Source organism: Salvelinus alpinus, chromosome 24 (assembly GCF_045679555.1).
Source record: "Salvelinus alpinus chromosome 24, SLU_Salpinus.1, whole genome shotgun sequence".
NCBI lineage: Eukaryota > Metazoa > Chordata > Actinopteri > Salmoniformes > Salmonidae > Salvelinus > Salvelinus alpinus.
The window spans coordinates 7,384,105-7,399,858 of record NC_092109.1 but is presented as its reverse complement, the minus strand read 5'-3'; the positions used below and the strand labels follow the sequence as shown (position 1 = coordinate 7,399,858).

The following is a 15,754-nucleotide window of genomic DNA, read 5'->3' as shown; positions in this document are numbered from 1 at the left end:
CCCTATGGGCCCTGGCCCAAAAGTCGTTCACTACATGGGTCATAGGATGCCATTTGGGAAGGAGCCACAGTAAAGCGATAAATTAATCAGAAATAAACTGAGCTCTCACTTTGATGTACTGTATAACTGAACTCCAGAGCGCCGCTGTAATGTGCTGCGCTGGAAATCATGGGCTGCATTCAAATCACCACCTAACTGAACAGAGGAGGCAATTTTAACTGGCATAAACAACGCAGGCCCATTTTACCTGATAAATCATCAGAAGAGGTGTATGCGTGCGTGTGCGTGCGCGTGTGTGCGTGCGCGCTCTGGACCAACTTTCAACACCAACCAAGATGGAGGTGTTACCATCCTAACAAGCCTTTATATCCCCATGCACCACGCAAGCTACGATTTAGTAACGGTGTGATGTGCTGTATAGACTACTGATAATGCAACAGCCTAACAAGACCAATTCCATCCCCACCCACCGCTGATCACAACTGATTGAGGGAATGATTTGTTTGTCATGAGAAGTAGTGATTTATCTGATGTGTGGAAGTGGCAGCCTGGTATTGTGTACAGGCAAGAAGGGGGAGTATAAGGCAACCCATAAAATAGAAGACACAGAGGATCTTGCTAATGAGTTTGGCAACCCATCAGAAGTAGCACATTATCGCTGTCTGATGAAAACCTCTTATCTTTAAAAAAAAAAAAAAAAAAAAGGAAATTGAAAATATATTCCCATTAACGAACATACAATTATGAAACTTCAGTATGACATTTTGAATACATTTTCTTGGTCCTAGAGTCATGAAATGGTCAGAACACACTGAGTTACTGCTTTAAATAAATGTTTTTTTTTTAAATACGTTTTTCTTTAGACAGTGAAGACGTACTCAAATAGCGCGACGGACAGCAAACAAGACTTCACCAACCAAGTCTGCAAGTAATTCCTAACCCATTCATACCCATGGAGAGCACCCCATACTACACCAACACATTAACTGGAACACAGTTAGTTCTATCATGAGAGTGACGTCTGTGTCCTGTGCTATACTAGAAGTAATTAAGAGATCTGAGAATCTGGCAACCCAATGGGTTGAGGAGGAAATGCAGGCAGAGGGGAAGAGCTCGGAGCTTATGGGTCATAATTAGGAAATGTGCAAATCTGGCAACTCAGCAGGGAAAGGCGATTTGCATAGAAAGAGCAGCTCTAGCCTCTAACTGATAATGAGTTCTCACAACCACAGACATAGATAAAGTGCATTCGGATAGTATTCAAGCCCCTTCACTTATTCCACATTTTGTTACGTTACAGCCTTATTCTAAAATTGATAACATTTAAAAAAAATCCTATTCAATCTACACACAATACCCCATAATGACAAAGCGAAAACAGGTTTTAAGACATTTTTGCAAAAGTATTAAAAAAAAAAAATTATATAATTATTCAGATCCTTTGCTATGAGACTCAAAATTGAGCTCAGGTCAAATCAAATCAAAGTTTATTTGTCACGTGCGCCGAATGAAACAGGTGTAGACCTTACAGTGAAATGCTTACTTGCAGGCTCTAACCAATAGTGCATCCTGTTTCCAATGATCATCCTTGAGAAGTTTCTACAACTTGATTGGAGTCCACCTGTGGTATATTCAATTGATTGGACATGAGATTGGAAAGGCACACACCTGTCTGTATAGGGTCCCACAGTTGACAGTGCACGTCAGAGCAAAAACCAAGTCATGAGGTCGAAGGAATTGGCCGTAGAGTTCCGAGATAGAATTGTGTCGAGGCACAGATCTGGGGAAGGTTATCAAGAAATTGCGGGATTGTAGGTCCCCAAGAACACAGTGGCACAAGTTTGGAACCACCAAGACTCTTCCTAGAGCTGGTCGCCAGGCCAAGCTGAGCAATCGGGGAAGAAGGGCCTTAGTCAGGGATGTGAACAAGTACCCGATGGTCACTCTGACAGAGCTCCAGAGTTTCTCTGTGGAGATGGTAGAACCTTCCAGAAGGACAACCATCTCTGCAGCATTCCACCAATCAGGCCTTTATGGTAGAGTGGCCAGACGGAAGCCACTCCTCAGTAAAAGGCACATTAATGCCCGCTTGGAGTTTTCCAAAAAAACAAGATTCTCTGGTCTGATGAAACCAAGATTGAACTCTGGCCTGAATGCCAAGCGTCACATCTGTAGGAAATCTGGCACCATCCCTACGGTGAGGCATAGCGATGGCAGCATCATGCTGTGGGGATGTTTTTCAGTGGCAGGGTCTGGGAACCTAGTCATGATCGAGGGAAAGATTAATGGAGCAAAGTACAGAGAGATACTTGATGAAAACCTGCTCCAGAGCTCTCAGGACCTCAGACTGGTGTGAAGGTTCACCTTCCAACAGGACAATGACCCTAAGCACACAGCCAAGACAACCCAGGAGTGGCTTCGGGACAAGTCTCTGAATGTCCTTAGAGTGGCCCAACCAGAGCCCGGACTTGAACCAGATCGAACATCTCTGTAGAGACCTGAACATAGCTGTGCAGTGACACTCCCCATCCAACCTGACATAGCTTAAGACGATCTGCAGAGAAACTTCCCAAATACAGGTGTTCAAGTTTAGTCATACGCAAGAAGAATCAAGGCTGTAATCGTTGCCAAAGGTGCTTCAACAAAGTACTGAGTAAAGGGTCTGAATACTTATGTAAGTGTGATATTTCAGTTTTGTATATTTTATAGATTTGCAAATATGTCTAAACCTGTTTTTCCTTCATCATTATGCAGCATTGTAGGTAAAAACAGTTTTATAATTAGGGTGTAATGTAACAAAATGTGACTCACCACCTGGATTCGGTCTTACGTAGCAAAATTTGAATTTCTGTTTTTTTAAATTGGATAAAAGTAGAGATACAGAACTACAACATGGTATATCATACACTGCATTTGAGGAAGCAATGGGAAAGTAATTCTGCTTTGAAAATTGATCAACCTGTAAACTCACATTTGAGAAAACCCTCTTTCAATGTTTTGGCACCATCTTTGGAGAGCCCTTTGTCTACACCCATTCAACATTGTTCACACCCTCTTGAGCCTTAGCCCCACCCATCTCTTTAAGGGTTGATCCGAGCGTTCTGTACTAACTTGCCAGCTACTTCTAGACATCTAAGAGAGAGAGAAAAGCTCACTGAACATTAGTCGCCCTAGCAGAGCTGGTTAGGCTGTTATGTTATCCAGAGCGTGGCGGCTGCAACTGTGCTGTCAGATTTTTCGTTTGTAAATTCAGACCTCCGTCCCAGTCTCAAATCTCTTGAAGACTGAAACAAGTTTCCCTAAAGAATTTCCCTGTGTGTAGCGCTATCCATCATTCCTTCAATTCTGACCACTTTCCCAGTCCCTGCAGATGAAAAAACATCCCCACAGCATGATGCTGCCATGCTGGGATGATGTTCTCGGGTGATGAGAGGTGTTGGGTTTGCACCAGACATACCATTTTCCTTGATGGCCAAAAAGCTACATTTTAGTCTCATCTGACCAGAGTACCTTCTTCTATATGTTTGGGGAGTCTCCCACATGCCTTTTGGCGAACACCAAACGTACTTCCTTATTTTTTTCTTTAAGCAATGGCTCTTTCTAGCCTACTCTTTCGTAAAGCCCAGCTCTGTGGAGTGTACGGCTTAAAGTGATCCTATGGACAGATACTCCAATCTCTGCTGTGGAGCTTTGCAGCTCCTTCAGGGTTATCTTTGGTCTCTTTGTTGCCTCTCTGATTAATGCCCTCAATGCCTGGTCTGTGAGTTTTGGTGGGCAGCTGTCTCTTGTCAGGTTTTGTTGTGGTGACATATCCTTTACATTTTTTAATAATGGATTTAATGGTGCTCCTTGGGATGTTCAAAGTTTCTGATATTTTTTTATAACCCAAACCTGATCCACAACTCTGTCCCTGATCTGTTTGGAGAGCTCCTTGGTCTTCATGGAGCCGCTTGCTTGGTGGTGCCCATTGCTTAGTGGTGTTGCAGACTCTGGGACCTTTTGGAACAGGTGTGTATATGCTGAGATCAGGTGACAGATCATGTGACACTTGCACACAGGTGGACTTTATTTAACTAATTATGTGACTTCTGAAGGTAACTGGTTGCACCAGATGTTATTTAGGCGCTTCATAGCAAAGGGGGTGAATACCTACTCCACTTTTCCGGTTTTTATTTTTTGTGATTTTTAAATTTCACTTCACCAATTTGGACTATTTTGTGTATGTCCATTACTTAAAATAAAAATAAAAATCATTTTAAATTACAGGTTGTAATGCAACAAAATAGGAAAAATGCCAAGGGGGATGAATTATTTTGCAAGGCACTGTAACTGTGCTGCTGGCAACAATTGAATTACGCTTTGTTGCCAACGTTTACTGACTATGGACATATTCAACGGTTTTGAGCGTTCAAAAATGAATCAGTTATTCTGCACTCTGGCACACTAAGATGAGTATTTTGTTAATAAATGTAGCTAGATATCTAGCTAGGTAAACAATGAATCCCAACGCATGACAAAATGTTAGTTAGCGAGCCAGCCAGCTAACGTTAGCTAGCTAGCTAACAGTACACTTTAACTTCTTAGGGCTGCAATACCGGGATCGATATGACAACAGCCAGTGAAAGTGCAGGGCGTAACTCGAAATGAAAATACTTTGTGAAAATTAGAAAAGCGTAATATCTGATATTGTAGCTAGCTAGACTATCTTACCCATGGTCTGAAATCGGAGTAGAAAGCCAGAGCAAATTTATGAGCTAGTACGTCTATCAACAGTTGCAGTGACATTCTATTGAAATGGATACTTGCATAGTGGGGTCTTTTGTTAAGACATGTAGCTAACTAGCTAAACAATGGCCCATAATCACAACTCATGACGTTACTACACTGCATGAATCTGCATATAGCTAACCATATAGGTTATATGGCTATAACTAGTCAAGCAAATGTGTCTGAGATACAAAGAATAAGATCATACACATAACGTTAGCTAGCGACCCAGCCAGCTAACGTTAGCTAGCTAACAGTACACTTGAAATGAAACCACTTTCTGTCAAAATTACAAACGTGTATTATCTGAAAATGTAGCTAGCTAGACTATCTTACCCATATACATCATGCTTGGATGTGTCTCCTGTCTGATGCCATGCATGGTTGACCTTGGTTTGAAGATGCAATCCAGACTGGTGTTTTCCCCATCTCCTTAGCTATTATACTCGAATTCCACTGATTTCAAAACTTCAGAAAGTGGAGAGCATGCACATAATGTTAGCTAGCGAGCCAACCAGCTAACGTTAGCTGGCTAACAGTACACTTTAATTTGACATTAGGTTCATGCAGTGTTACTACGTGATAAAAAAAAATGTAAAAGCTGCTTTCAACACAATTACCTAAACACACTGACCAGCTCCAATAGACAGACCACGGCTATATGGCAGACCAATCCAAACTCATCTCTTGGCATGTCCAGCCCACTCATTATCTCAGCCAATCATGGCTAGCGGGAAGGTTGCTCCCTTCCTCTGGGGCTAAACCAACTAGGCTCGTAATTTAACCATTTTATTCGTATTTACAGATGGCATACAAGTTTGATATTAAGGCACATGAAAGTTTACATGTTCGAGAAGGCATTTCTGGCCCAAAAACGCATTTTAATCAAACGGCTCTCCTGTGAAGTCGTGACTTGCCACATACACCTAGTTTCCTGAATCGGGTCACAAATGTGTTAAAAGTGAAGGGGTCTGAGTACTTTTTGAATGCAATCGTCTATGACACGAGAGTGAGAGTGAGAGAGAGAGATCAAACGGATTGCACCGCAACGACGCTCATGATCCAACATGGCCTCCCTAAACCTTTCTCTCACTCTCTCCCACCTTACTTTCCCCTACTCTCTTTCCTCAGTCTATTCCTCTCTTTCTCTCTATCAGTAGGCGATCACTCTCTTTTTTGTTTCCTGCATCATACTATTCTGACCAAAATAAACCCAGTTTATACAATATTGCATATATCTGGATGTGAGGGACGTCCACTAGCTACCCACTGCAGCCTGCATGTGCACTCATACACACACACACACACACACACACACACACACACACACACACACACACACACACACACACACACACACACACACACACACACACACACACACACACACACACACACACACGAGAGAGAGAGGGAGGGAGAAATGCACAAATACTATGCATATACACACATAACAAACACAGACACATATCCCCATTCATTAACACAAGCCCGGAAGCAAATTCATACATGCACAGTACGTCTCACCCATACAAAAACACACACAAATCGACCCTTCAAACACAGAGAGAGGAGTATAAAAAATGGCCAAGGAAGTAGAGAGAGAGAGAGAGAGAGAGAGCGAGAGAGCGAGAGAGCGAGAGAGAGAGAGAGCGAGAGAGAGAGAGAGCGAGAGAGCGAGAGAGAGCGAGAGAGAGCGAGAGAGAGCGAGAGAGAGAGAGAGAGAGAGAGAGAGAGAGAGAGAGAGAGAGAGAGAGAGAGAGAGAGAGAGAGAGAGAGAGAGAGAGAGAGAGAGAGAGAGAGAGAGAGAGAGAGAGAGAGAGAGAGAGAGAGAGAGAGAGAGAGAGAGAGAGAGAGAGAGAGAGAGAGAGACCAAATTAACAACCCAGCGCTGGATCACTTAGTTGGGTAATTGAGTTATGATCCACCGGGTCAGAGCCGGTGAGAGTATATTTCATTCCGGTTCATCTGTTGTGCTGAGTTGTCGACACATGCTAGGGTTCAGCATTGACACATTTGTAGCCCATTGAGACTTACGCAAGTTGACCACGGCAAGTTCCTATGTGTATGTTGGGGTAGTTACAACTGTGTTATGATATTTAAATATTGATTGTACATATAAATATGCAATGTGCAAAAATACTGAGGGGAAGTGGACAGGAATGACATAGAGCCATGACTACATGGAACTTTATTTCACACCAAGTAACTCATGCCAGCAGTAAAATTAGAATTAAAAAACAGACAAAAAACACCTTATGGAACAGCGGGGACTGTGAAGCAACACAAACATTGGCACAGACACATGCATACAGACACACACACACAATTACATACACATGGATTTAGTACTGTAGATATGTGGTGGAGTAGGGGTCTGAGGGCACAGTGTGTTGTGAAATCTGTGAATGTATTGTAATGTTTTTAAAATGGTATAAACTGCCTTAATTTTGCTGGACCCCAGGAAGAGTAGCTGCTGCGTTGGCAGCAGCTAATGGGGATCCATAATAAATACAAATTACATTTATTCGAATGGTTGGCCAAGGAGACCCATCGGCAATCCACGGCCACAATTGGCCATGCTTCCTGAAAATAACCTATGGATTACATTAACAAAAGACCCATCTGCCGGGTCAACCCAGCATGAAGGTAAATAGAAACCCAACTGATGATAATTAGTGACGTTACATTTGATACCAAGGAATTTGTTAATAAAGTGTACTTCGAAGCAGTATGCCGATGCCTGTATCACTTTATCAAAAGCACGTGATCGTCGATGTCCAACGTTTCGTTTTGTCGAACTACGTTTGGTATTAGTTTGGTAGCAGACAAAAAAGGCTACGCTGTGCACGCGCTACGGGGTTTGGGACGTTATCTATAATCATTTTACCAGGTGGTGCCATTACTGTGCACTGTGTTGATCAAAGCCTTGTGTAATGAACCTATTTTACGACACAATTGGCTGGAAAACCTCAATACTTCAGAAAGCTTTGTTTCCCCATCAGTGCTATATACAACTTTTTTGAATGGCTCTTCATGGAACCTTGGGTAACTTGTCTTTATAGCACCATACAGGTTCCCTATAGAACCTTATGAGCATGGTTCCATATAGCACCAAAAAAGACTTCCGCTATGGTTACAAACCAAAGAACCCTTATTTGGCACAACATAGAACCATTTCCTTTTAGAGTGCACACAGAGTAACCCCCAAAAAAACAGTATTGCTTTCAGTGTCGATGCCTGCTAGGTGTGTGTGTGTGTGTGTGTGTGTGTGTGAGAGAGAGAATGCTTCTGTCTGAGAGTAAATGCCTTTGTTTCATTTTGAGTGTGACCACAACCCTAACAGCCCATAAAAAATCCCCATAAACATCCCCTATAATTAACAGCTTTATCGTCTGCCTGAGTGGCTTCGCGATGCTATCATTCCCCCCCAATGTCCTGTATGTGTGAAAATTAAACCATCAAAGTAGACAGAAAAATAGAGACAAGCCAAAAACAAAGACATAACCCTGTAATTTCCCCTTTCCCTTCCCTTCTTCCTTCTTTACTTCTTCCTCTCTCGCAGGAGAGTCTGGAGCCCAACTGAAATGAGAATAATTAGCGGACTCGTTAGTACTTAGTCATATGATGCTGCCTGCCCCACTCTTCCCCTCTGGGCCTTCCGTCCGGTCCCGCTGTTCAATCAGACTTTTATGGAGCTCTCTCTCTCGCTCTCCCTTTGTCTCTGTCTGTCACACACATTCTCTGTCTCTCTTTCCCCCCTCCTCTCTCTCTCTCTCTCTCTCTCTCTGCCAGGCCCGGATTGATCGTGACCCAAAGCAATGGGCTGCATCAGTGGCTGCACAGCAGCCAATTTGAATGAATGGGACATCTCAGAGGCATAAAAGGGATGAGAATCATATTTTTTTTTATATCTGCCGCTGTGTCTCCATGGAGGGGGCTGATAAGCACTGAGAGGTGGTGATGATGGCTGGGGAGTGTAATGGCCGACTGCCTGGAGAAAGGGACGTGAATTCTATTTGGACAGAAATGTCACAGACTAAAACTCTCCCTCTGTCTTTCTCTCTTAATCGTCTCGCTCTCTCGCCGTGACTCCAGCTCTGTCTCCAAAGTTAATACAGAATGTAATGTATCTATCCTTCTGTCTCTCCTCCTCTATCTCTCCCGCTCACCCTTTATTCACACTCTTCTCTTCTCTTCTCTTTCTCATTCTCTCTCTCACGCTCTCTCTTTCTCACTCTTTATTAGCTCAATAGGAAAGGATAAGAGGAGTGACAGAGAAAATTATATGCATTCATTAAAGGCCCAGTGCAGTCAAAAAGGGAGAATTTCATGGCCTACACTGTAGGCCACAACATGGTGATATATAATTCAAGTCCCATGATAATGGAGGCTCCATAAAATGTGTTTAGACTGTAGGCATATTGTATTACTGTTTTCAAGACTGAGAGTAGAGCAGCTCAACCACTCTAAACAGACAGTGCGTTCATCCCAAATGGCACCCTATTCACTATATAGAGCATTACTTTTGACAACAGCGATATTGGCCCAGGTCAAAAGTAGTGCACTATATAGGAAATAGGGTGCCATTTGGGACTTAGGCGGTAATGCTCTGCTGGTTCTGAACAACAATAGCTTTTAGGCTACATGCAGTCAAGCTTTTCCCCATTAACCTCTCAGCTAATTTGAGAGCACCTACTGTAGCTAGCTTTTCCTTTCAAAAGCCCACCTGTATAAAACACTATTTTGTGCACAAAGCAATAGAGGGTAAAAGTGTAATAGGATGTTTACCCGACTTCACTATCTTAAGGAAAAATAGTTAGTAAAACTAACAACTAGTAGTCTATGCAGCATGTTACGCAGCATGTTCTCCACATTACATTACCCCACAGTATCTCTCTGGATTCATCCCGTGGCACCCTATTCCCTATTTTAGTGCACTACTTCTGACCAGAGCCGTAGGCAGGCTCTGGTCAGAAGTAGTGCACTATAAAAGGGAATAGGGTGCCATTCGGGACATACACTATGTACATACGCTCAGTCCTTTGGTAGCCAGAGTAGATGTAAGTGAACACATTTAGCCAGCTACAGCTAGCTGGGTCCCTCTGTAAGCTGTTTAACAAATTAAGGCGTGTGTGTCTGATGCTACATGCCTTTAAGCTGTTAGTGTATGATACAATTCCACCGAGACGCAGGCAGCCTGGCGGCCATGGAATCGCATCAAAGACTTCTGGGGCAAGCAATTGACAGAGGAATTACTTTTGGTTTGCATCTGAGAGAAAAGAGGCCATTACTGAGGCACACAATGAAATGAGCTCAGCACAGAGGGAGAATGCTAAATAGACCACTAAAGTGACAAAGCACATAGGCTTACACACAGCGGGCCAGCACTGTGGGCTACTGCCTACACAAACAAGACCCCCTGTGCACTAATATACCCAATCCAAATAGTTAGATTCTCTCCATGCATAATATTGTAGCATAGAAAGTCAGTCACACACACTTACCTGTGGCTCGCCCCCCCCCCCCCCCCCCCCCACACACATACACACACCCCCACACACACGTACCCCCTCTAGACACACACATACACACAGACACACACACCACCAACATTTTGTCACTTTAGTTTGAGGGAGGACATGAGCCAGCTTCCAGTGACAGTCTATAAAAGTCTATAAAACCCTCGTCAAGCTGACACACAGCACGTTGTACATCCCATGTGGCTACGAGAGGAAGGCATTCGGATGAAAAGTGTTGAACTGCACTTTCAATTCCATGAACTGCGATATCCCCAGCGTGCAGCTGGGTAAAGCATATCAAGAACAGGCTGTAGTTGCAGCCGACCACACAGTATGAACACGGTTAAAATGAAGTGCTTCGTAACACCAAAACAAGTGGCAACTGAGCTATAACCAATGCGAAGGAGCCCGAAACCTTAACTTTGCTGGAGTATTGAAACACATTATCCTGAGATGTTTTGAAACATTACTTGGTGTGTTTTAACACCACTTAGTCAAGTGTTCTGCAACACCTATTTTGGTGTTTCGAGTTCGGTTAGATACTGCCTCTTTTGGTGTTGTTTCCTCTCCCTGAAACTCCTAAACATTATTATGGTGTTTCAAATCCTGTCTAGTACATAATTAGATCACTTCTTTTGGAGTATTTTAATGTTTAACATTGATTTATGTATCTGATCATTTGCCCGTTTAACCCATTTTGGCAGGCACAGTTGAGCACAGTTCTCGATCCCCCCCCAGTAGTAACTGCAGGTTTTCCAGAAACATTGCAGGATACAGTATTAGCCTCCAATATTACAAGCTAGAAATGTGGGAATGGGTCGTCTCATCGCTGAACTTCATTTTGCCTGACTGTTTTCAAATCTGTTCATCATGAGCAATTACGCCTCATGGCACAACAAGCTGCTTAATACTAATATAGAGGTATATTTTTCTGTCTTCAAACATGCATACAACATTGTGTAAAATAATAATGAAGTCTGAACATTTTTAATTACCTACAGTCCTCTAAAAACAGAACCACAGGGCAAGATAGGAAGTGCAAGGAGATTAAAAACAGACTTCCAATGAGTTCAATAACTTAATTTTCTCTATTTTTGGTTATCCTCATAAAATATAGTTAGAATTAGAATTCCACAACAAACATTTCTTCATAGACCCTTATCATTAATCAATATTTAAGGTAGAAACCGTTTGCATTTCTCAGTCTCACAGTCTGCTAAAATATATTTATGTTTGTTTTGATGCTGCATTTTACATACACTGAAACTCAAAGTGCTTTCAAACCCTCTCTTAAAAACACTACTATTCAGATTGAAGAACCACTTTGGGTGTTTCAGAATAATGCTATTCCATTTTTAAAAACACTTTCTGTGCATCGTAACACTTACATTGGGTTTACATTCAAACACCTTCCAAAAACGAGATCTCAGCACTACTTTTCATGGTTCCATGCAACACAAACAACATTACACAATCCCAGAGTCTTTCTATTTTTACAGTGAAGCCACTGTTGCCGCCAGTGTTGCTTGATCAATTTCTCAATTTAGAAACCAACACATGATTTCAGCCTTACAGACTATGATCATGTATTATTTCAATATCAATGAACAGAGGTGTATGTGAAATGAATACCATTATTTTGGAATATGAGCCAAATCAAAGAAGAAACTCCCAATGGATTAAATAGACTATCTAGAACACAGACAGGACAGCTTTAGTTTAATAAACCTGTGACAAATAAATGAAATACTAGAATTGAGGGACATGTTTTCTTAATAATAAAAATCATCAAATATTAGGCCTCCTTCCATATCTCTCGTGCGCTCCCTGTTTGAATTTCCCACGCTCTGGCATGTCACTTCCTGGTTCAACACCGTGGACAGCTCCGCCGTCTCTCACATTTTTTCACCAATCGCTCTTCTGAGGCTCGAGGCAGGGGAGCAAAGTTTTGGCAAATTCTGAGTAACCAGTGCAGCTTTCCGTAAACCAACGTCTTCCTTCGCAAATGTTTATCAGAACCCGTAGTGGCGATTAGAGGACGAAAGGGAGAACGAAAGAGGGAAAGCAGAAACACGGAGACCGAGAGGAGCCGAGATTTTTTTTTTTTTAATATGCAAAGAGACTGTGATTCCACACAGATTTATCGCTTTCTACTATTTGATTGCTGAGTGATAAACAGACGGCGAGCGACCTCAGAGCTAGGAGGGAGCGGAGAGGACTGCCGTGCGGGGGACGCAAAGGAACCGATCTGCATGTGAGAGCATTGGTACGTTCCACACACCAGAGGCAAGAGATGCAGCCCTCGAGCAAGATCCTGAGTCTTATCGTCCTCGTCTTGATGGGCACAGAACTCACCCAAGTAGGTTTGAACACACGCCATTTTCCCCTCTGTATTAGAGCTACAACGTGGCGGGCGGTTAATTGGTCCGATAAAAGATTAAGATTCTACCCAGTGCCTGCTCGCTAGACAAAGCTCCGGTAAATCAGACAGTTTCCGCACTTAAACAGATTAACGGGTGGGATTACATGGCGATGATGTGGATACATTGTGCTACACGGGCGCAGATAGCGCCAGAAGCGCCCAATGAATGTCACACAGCCTGACCCTACCGGGGCTCTCTGTCTAACGCGCAGGGATACAGAGATATACAAAATGCTAAACGCACAAATGTGTGTTAATATACAAATATATTACACACGTATAAATAATGAGCAAATGTAATAAATGAATGACAAATATACCTATCCAAATAATCAATCTGCGGGTTAGGGTTATTTCAGAATGTTTTTAATTTCAAATCGAATCGTTGTGCTTTGTCTGCTATAGATGTATCGTTATTCTGGATGTGTCGTTTTTTTTGAATAACAAACAGTCTAAGATGATTGCATATCAAGTAGCACAGCACAGCTGGTCTTTTGAAGATGCCCAAACGAGCAGTAAGAATGCGACTGCTGAGAGGAATAGGGAGGTCTTCATTCTAACCAACGTACATTTTATTTGTGTGGTATAAACCATTATACAACATTTTGATCCAATCACCAACGATGTATCCAAGGCTGTAATGCAGGAGTTGACAATGTGATTGAAGAATGTTGTCAAGTGTTGTTCTCTGCCTGAACCACCCACACAGCACTTCTGGGAGATGCTTATGGTGGTGCTGTCCATGGTGCTGATGGTTGGTTTATTGTTGTGAGGAAGTTGCCTTTAACTCACATTGTGCACATTTTACTCTATAGTTAAAAGTAAATTCCCTAATTTTTAGCACACATGTTTACATAAAGGGTTACACAGATATTCTAGCAATTATTTATGTTCCCCAAAACTACACGTGTGTCTGTTCATTCCCAGAGACCTACAGACAAAAAAAGTATGGTTCTAAATAGTACCAGATTGTTTTTTTTGGGCTTGTAAGCATAGTGGAACCCTTTTTGGTGCTATATAGAACACTTTTTTCAAGGTTCTATAAAGAACCATGCTCATGAGGTTCTAAATGGAACCCGTATGACGCTATAAAACACCCTTTCCCAAGGTTCTATAAAGAACCATTAAAAAGGTTCTTTATAGAACCAAAAAAGGGCTCCGCTATGGTTACAATCCTTTTTGGGGGATATATATAACACTTTTTTATGGTTATTTCTAGAACCTTTATGAATAACTGTTTATTTTATGGAGAAGGGTTCTATAAATAACCTATATCAATCTGAAAGGTTCTGTGTAGATCCTTTTGAAGAACCACACTTTTCTTGTCTTTCTGGCAAGCCCTATTATATTGCTTTAAATCCATAGGTGTTAGAAGATGAGTTGAATCAACTTAGCTACCTCTGGAACAGCTGGGGGTCCACGAGGAGAGATTTGAGGAACTCTGACTGATTTAGTCAACCATTTTCAATTGACGCAAGGCCATGCAAAATCTTTCACAAGATATGCCACTGCCCATAATCATATAGAGGAGTATAACACAACACATTAGATGAACTAGAATGACACTCTCACTCACGGTTGCACAAAAAGAGCCCCAAAATATCTTAATGAGCCACCTCCCCTACATTTTAAGTATCACTAAAAGAGCAAAGAACCCTTATGTGAACTGTAAAGAACCATTGAAGAGCTCAAAGGGTTCTTCAGTCATTATGGTTCCACATAGAACCAGCACCCTTCCCAAAGAACTCTTGAGGAACCCTCATATTTGTTTTGTCTGTACACCGTCCTATCTCCCTAGGCATGAACAAGTTGACAACTGGTTAACAAGCAGAATGGACATTATTTCAACATAATAATCCTGTCAACATGAGTACATTATGTGGACATCTATTTGGCAATATACAAACATAGACCACACAATATTCTAACAAATTTGAACCTTATTTTAATTAAAATTCAACCACAGGCCTCAACATTTAATTCATTTCAGATTGGATTAATGTTAGGGGCAGATCGGAATTTACTAGGGAGGGACTGGTCTACCTCAAGGTGTCATAAAAAAAAATGCACCCCCCCTCCCCAAAGTAAAACATATTTTCACTTGACCCTCCCCTTGTACTATAAAATATATTGAACACCCTCCACCCTCATAGAATTAACTCAAAATAATGTGTTTACGACCACAAATAACAATAACTGTAGGGATCCTGTGTTTATAAACGGGGATATCGACTTTGCCACTTCAGCATTCTTTTGTGGTACAGTCGATTCCACGGAGGGCTATGGGCCAGAAGGTTGGAGGGTTCGCAGACCGCCACAGACGAGTTAACTCTCCCTGCCTGAGTGATTACACTACGGTCAGAGTTGGCTGCAGACACGATCAGCTAGGGGGAAGTCACATTTTCAACATTTTGATGTAATATTTATAATTATATAAAATGTATGCAACATATTTTCCACCAACAGGTTTCTGTGCTAATGCACCACACAACGAATAATCAAAGCATGCCGACATTGGGCAATTCAATATCATGGTTTGCATTTTCAACACCACAATAAATAGATTATGTCAATCTCGACAAACAGAAACTACTTCCCTACCTTCTAGGCTTACCCACTATCAAAGCCTTGGCTTGACAATGTCCGAATGTCATTCAACTTTTCGGTTTTCTGTAATAGATGTCTCTTTCCATTCATCAACCAGCTGCTGCACAGTTTGGATTGATTGATTTTATTTGTCAGTTAAAATAACACATACACAGTTGAAGTCGGAAGTTTACATACACTTAGGTTGGAGTCATTAAAACTTGTTTTTCAACCACTCCACAAATTTCTTGTTAACAAACTATAGTTTTGACAAGTCGGTTAGGACATCTACTTTGTGCATGACACAAGTAATTTTCCCAACAATTGTTTACAGACAGATTATTTCACTTATAATTCACTGTATCACAATTCCAGTGGGTCAGAAGTTAATATACACTAAGTTGACTGTGCCTATAAACAGCTTGGAAAATTCAAAAAAATGATGTCATGGCTTTAG

At 41.8% G+C, this 15,754-nt stretch overlaps 1 protein-coding gene across 1 annotated transcript in view; it reads left to right on the top strand.

Moving 5' to 3' along the window:
* The first annotated feature begins 12,170 nt into the window (after nucleotides 1-12,170).
* LOC139552063 (noelin-like) overlaps nucleotides 12,171-15,754 on the top strand; it is a 56,480-nt gene continuing 52,896 nt past the window's right edge. The window contains exon 1 of the mRNA XM_071363436.1: nucleotides 12,171-12,648. Within this exon, the coding sequence (XP_071219537.1) occupies nucleotides 12,583-12,648 (66 nt within the window). The 5' untranslated portion in view covers nucleotides 12,171-12,582. The remainder of the gene's footprint in view (nucleotides 12,649-15,754) is intronic.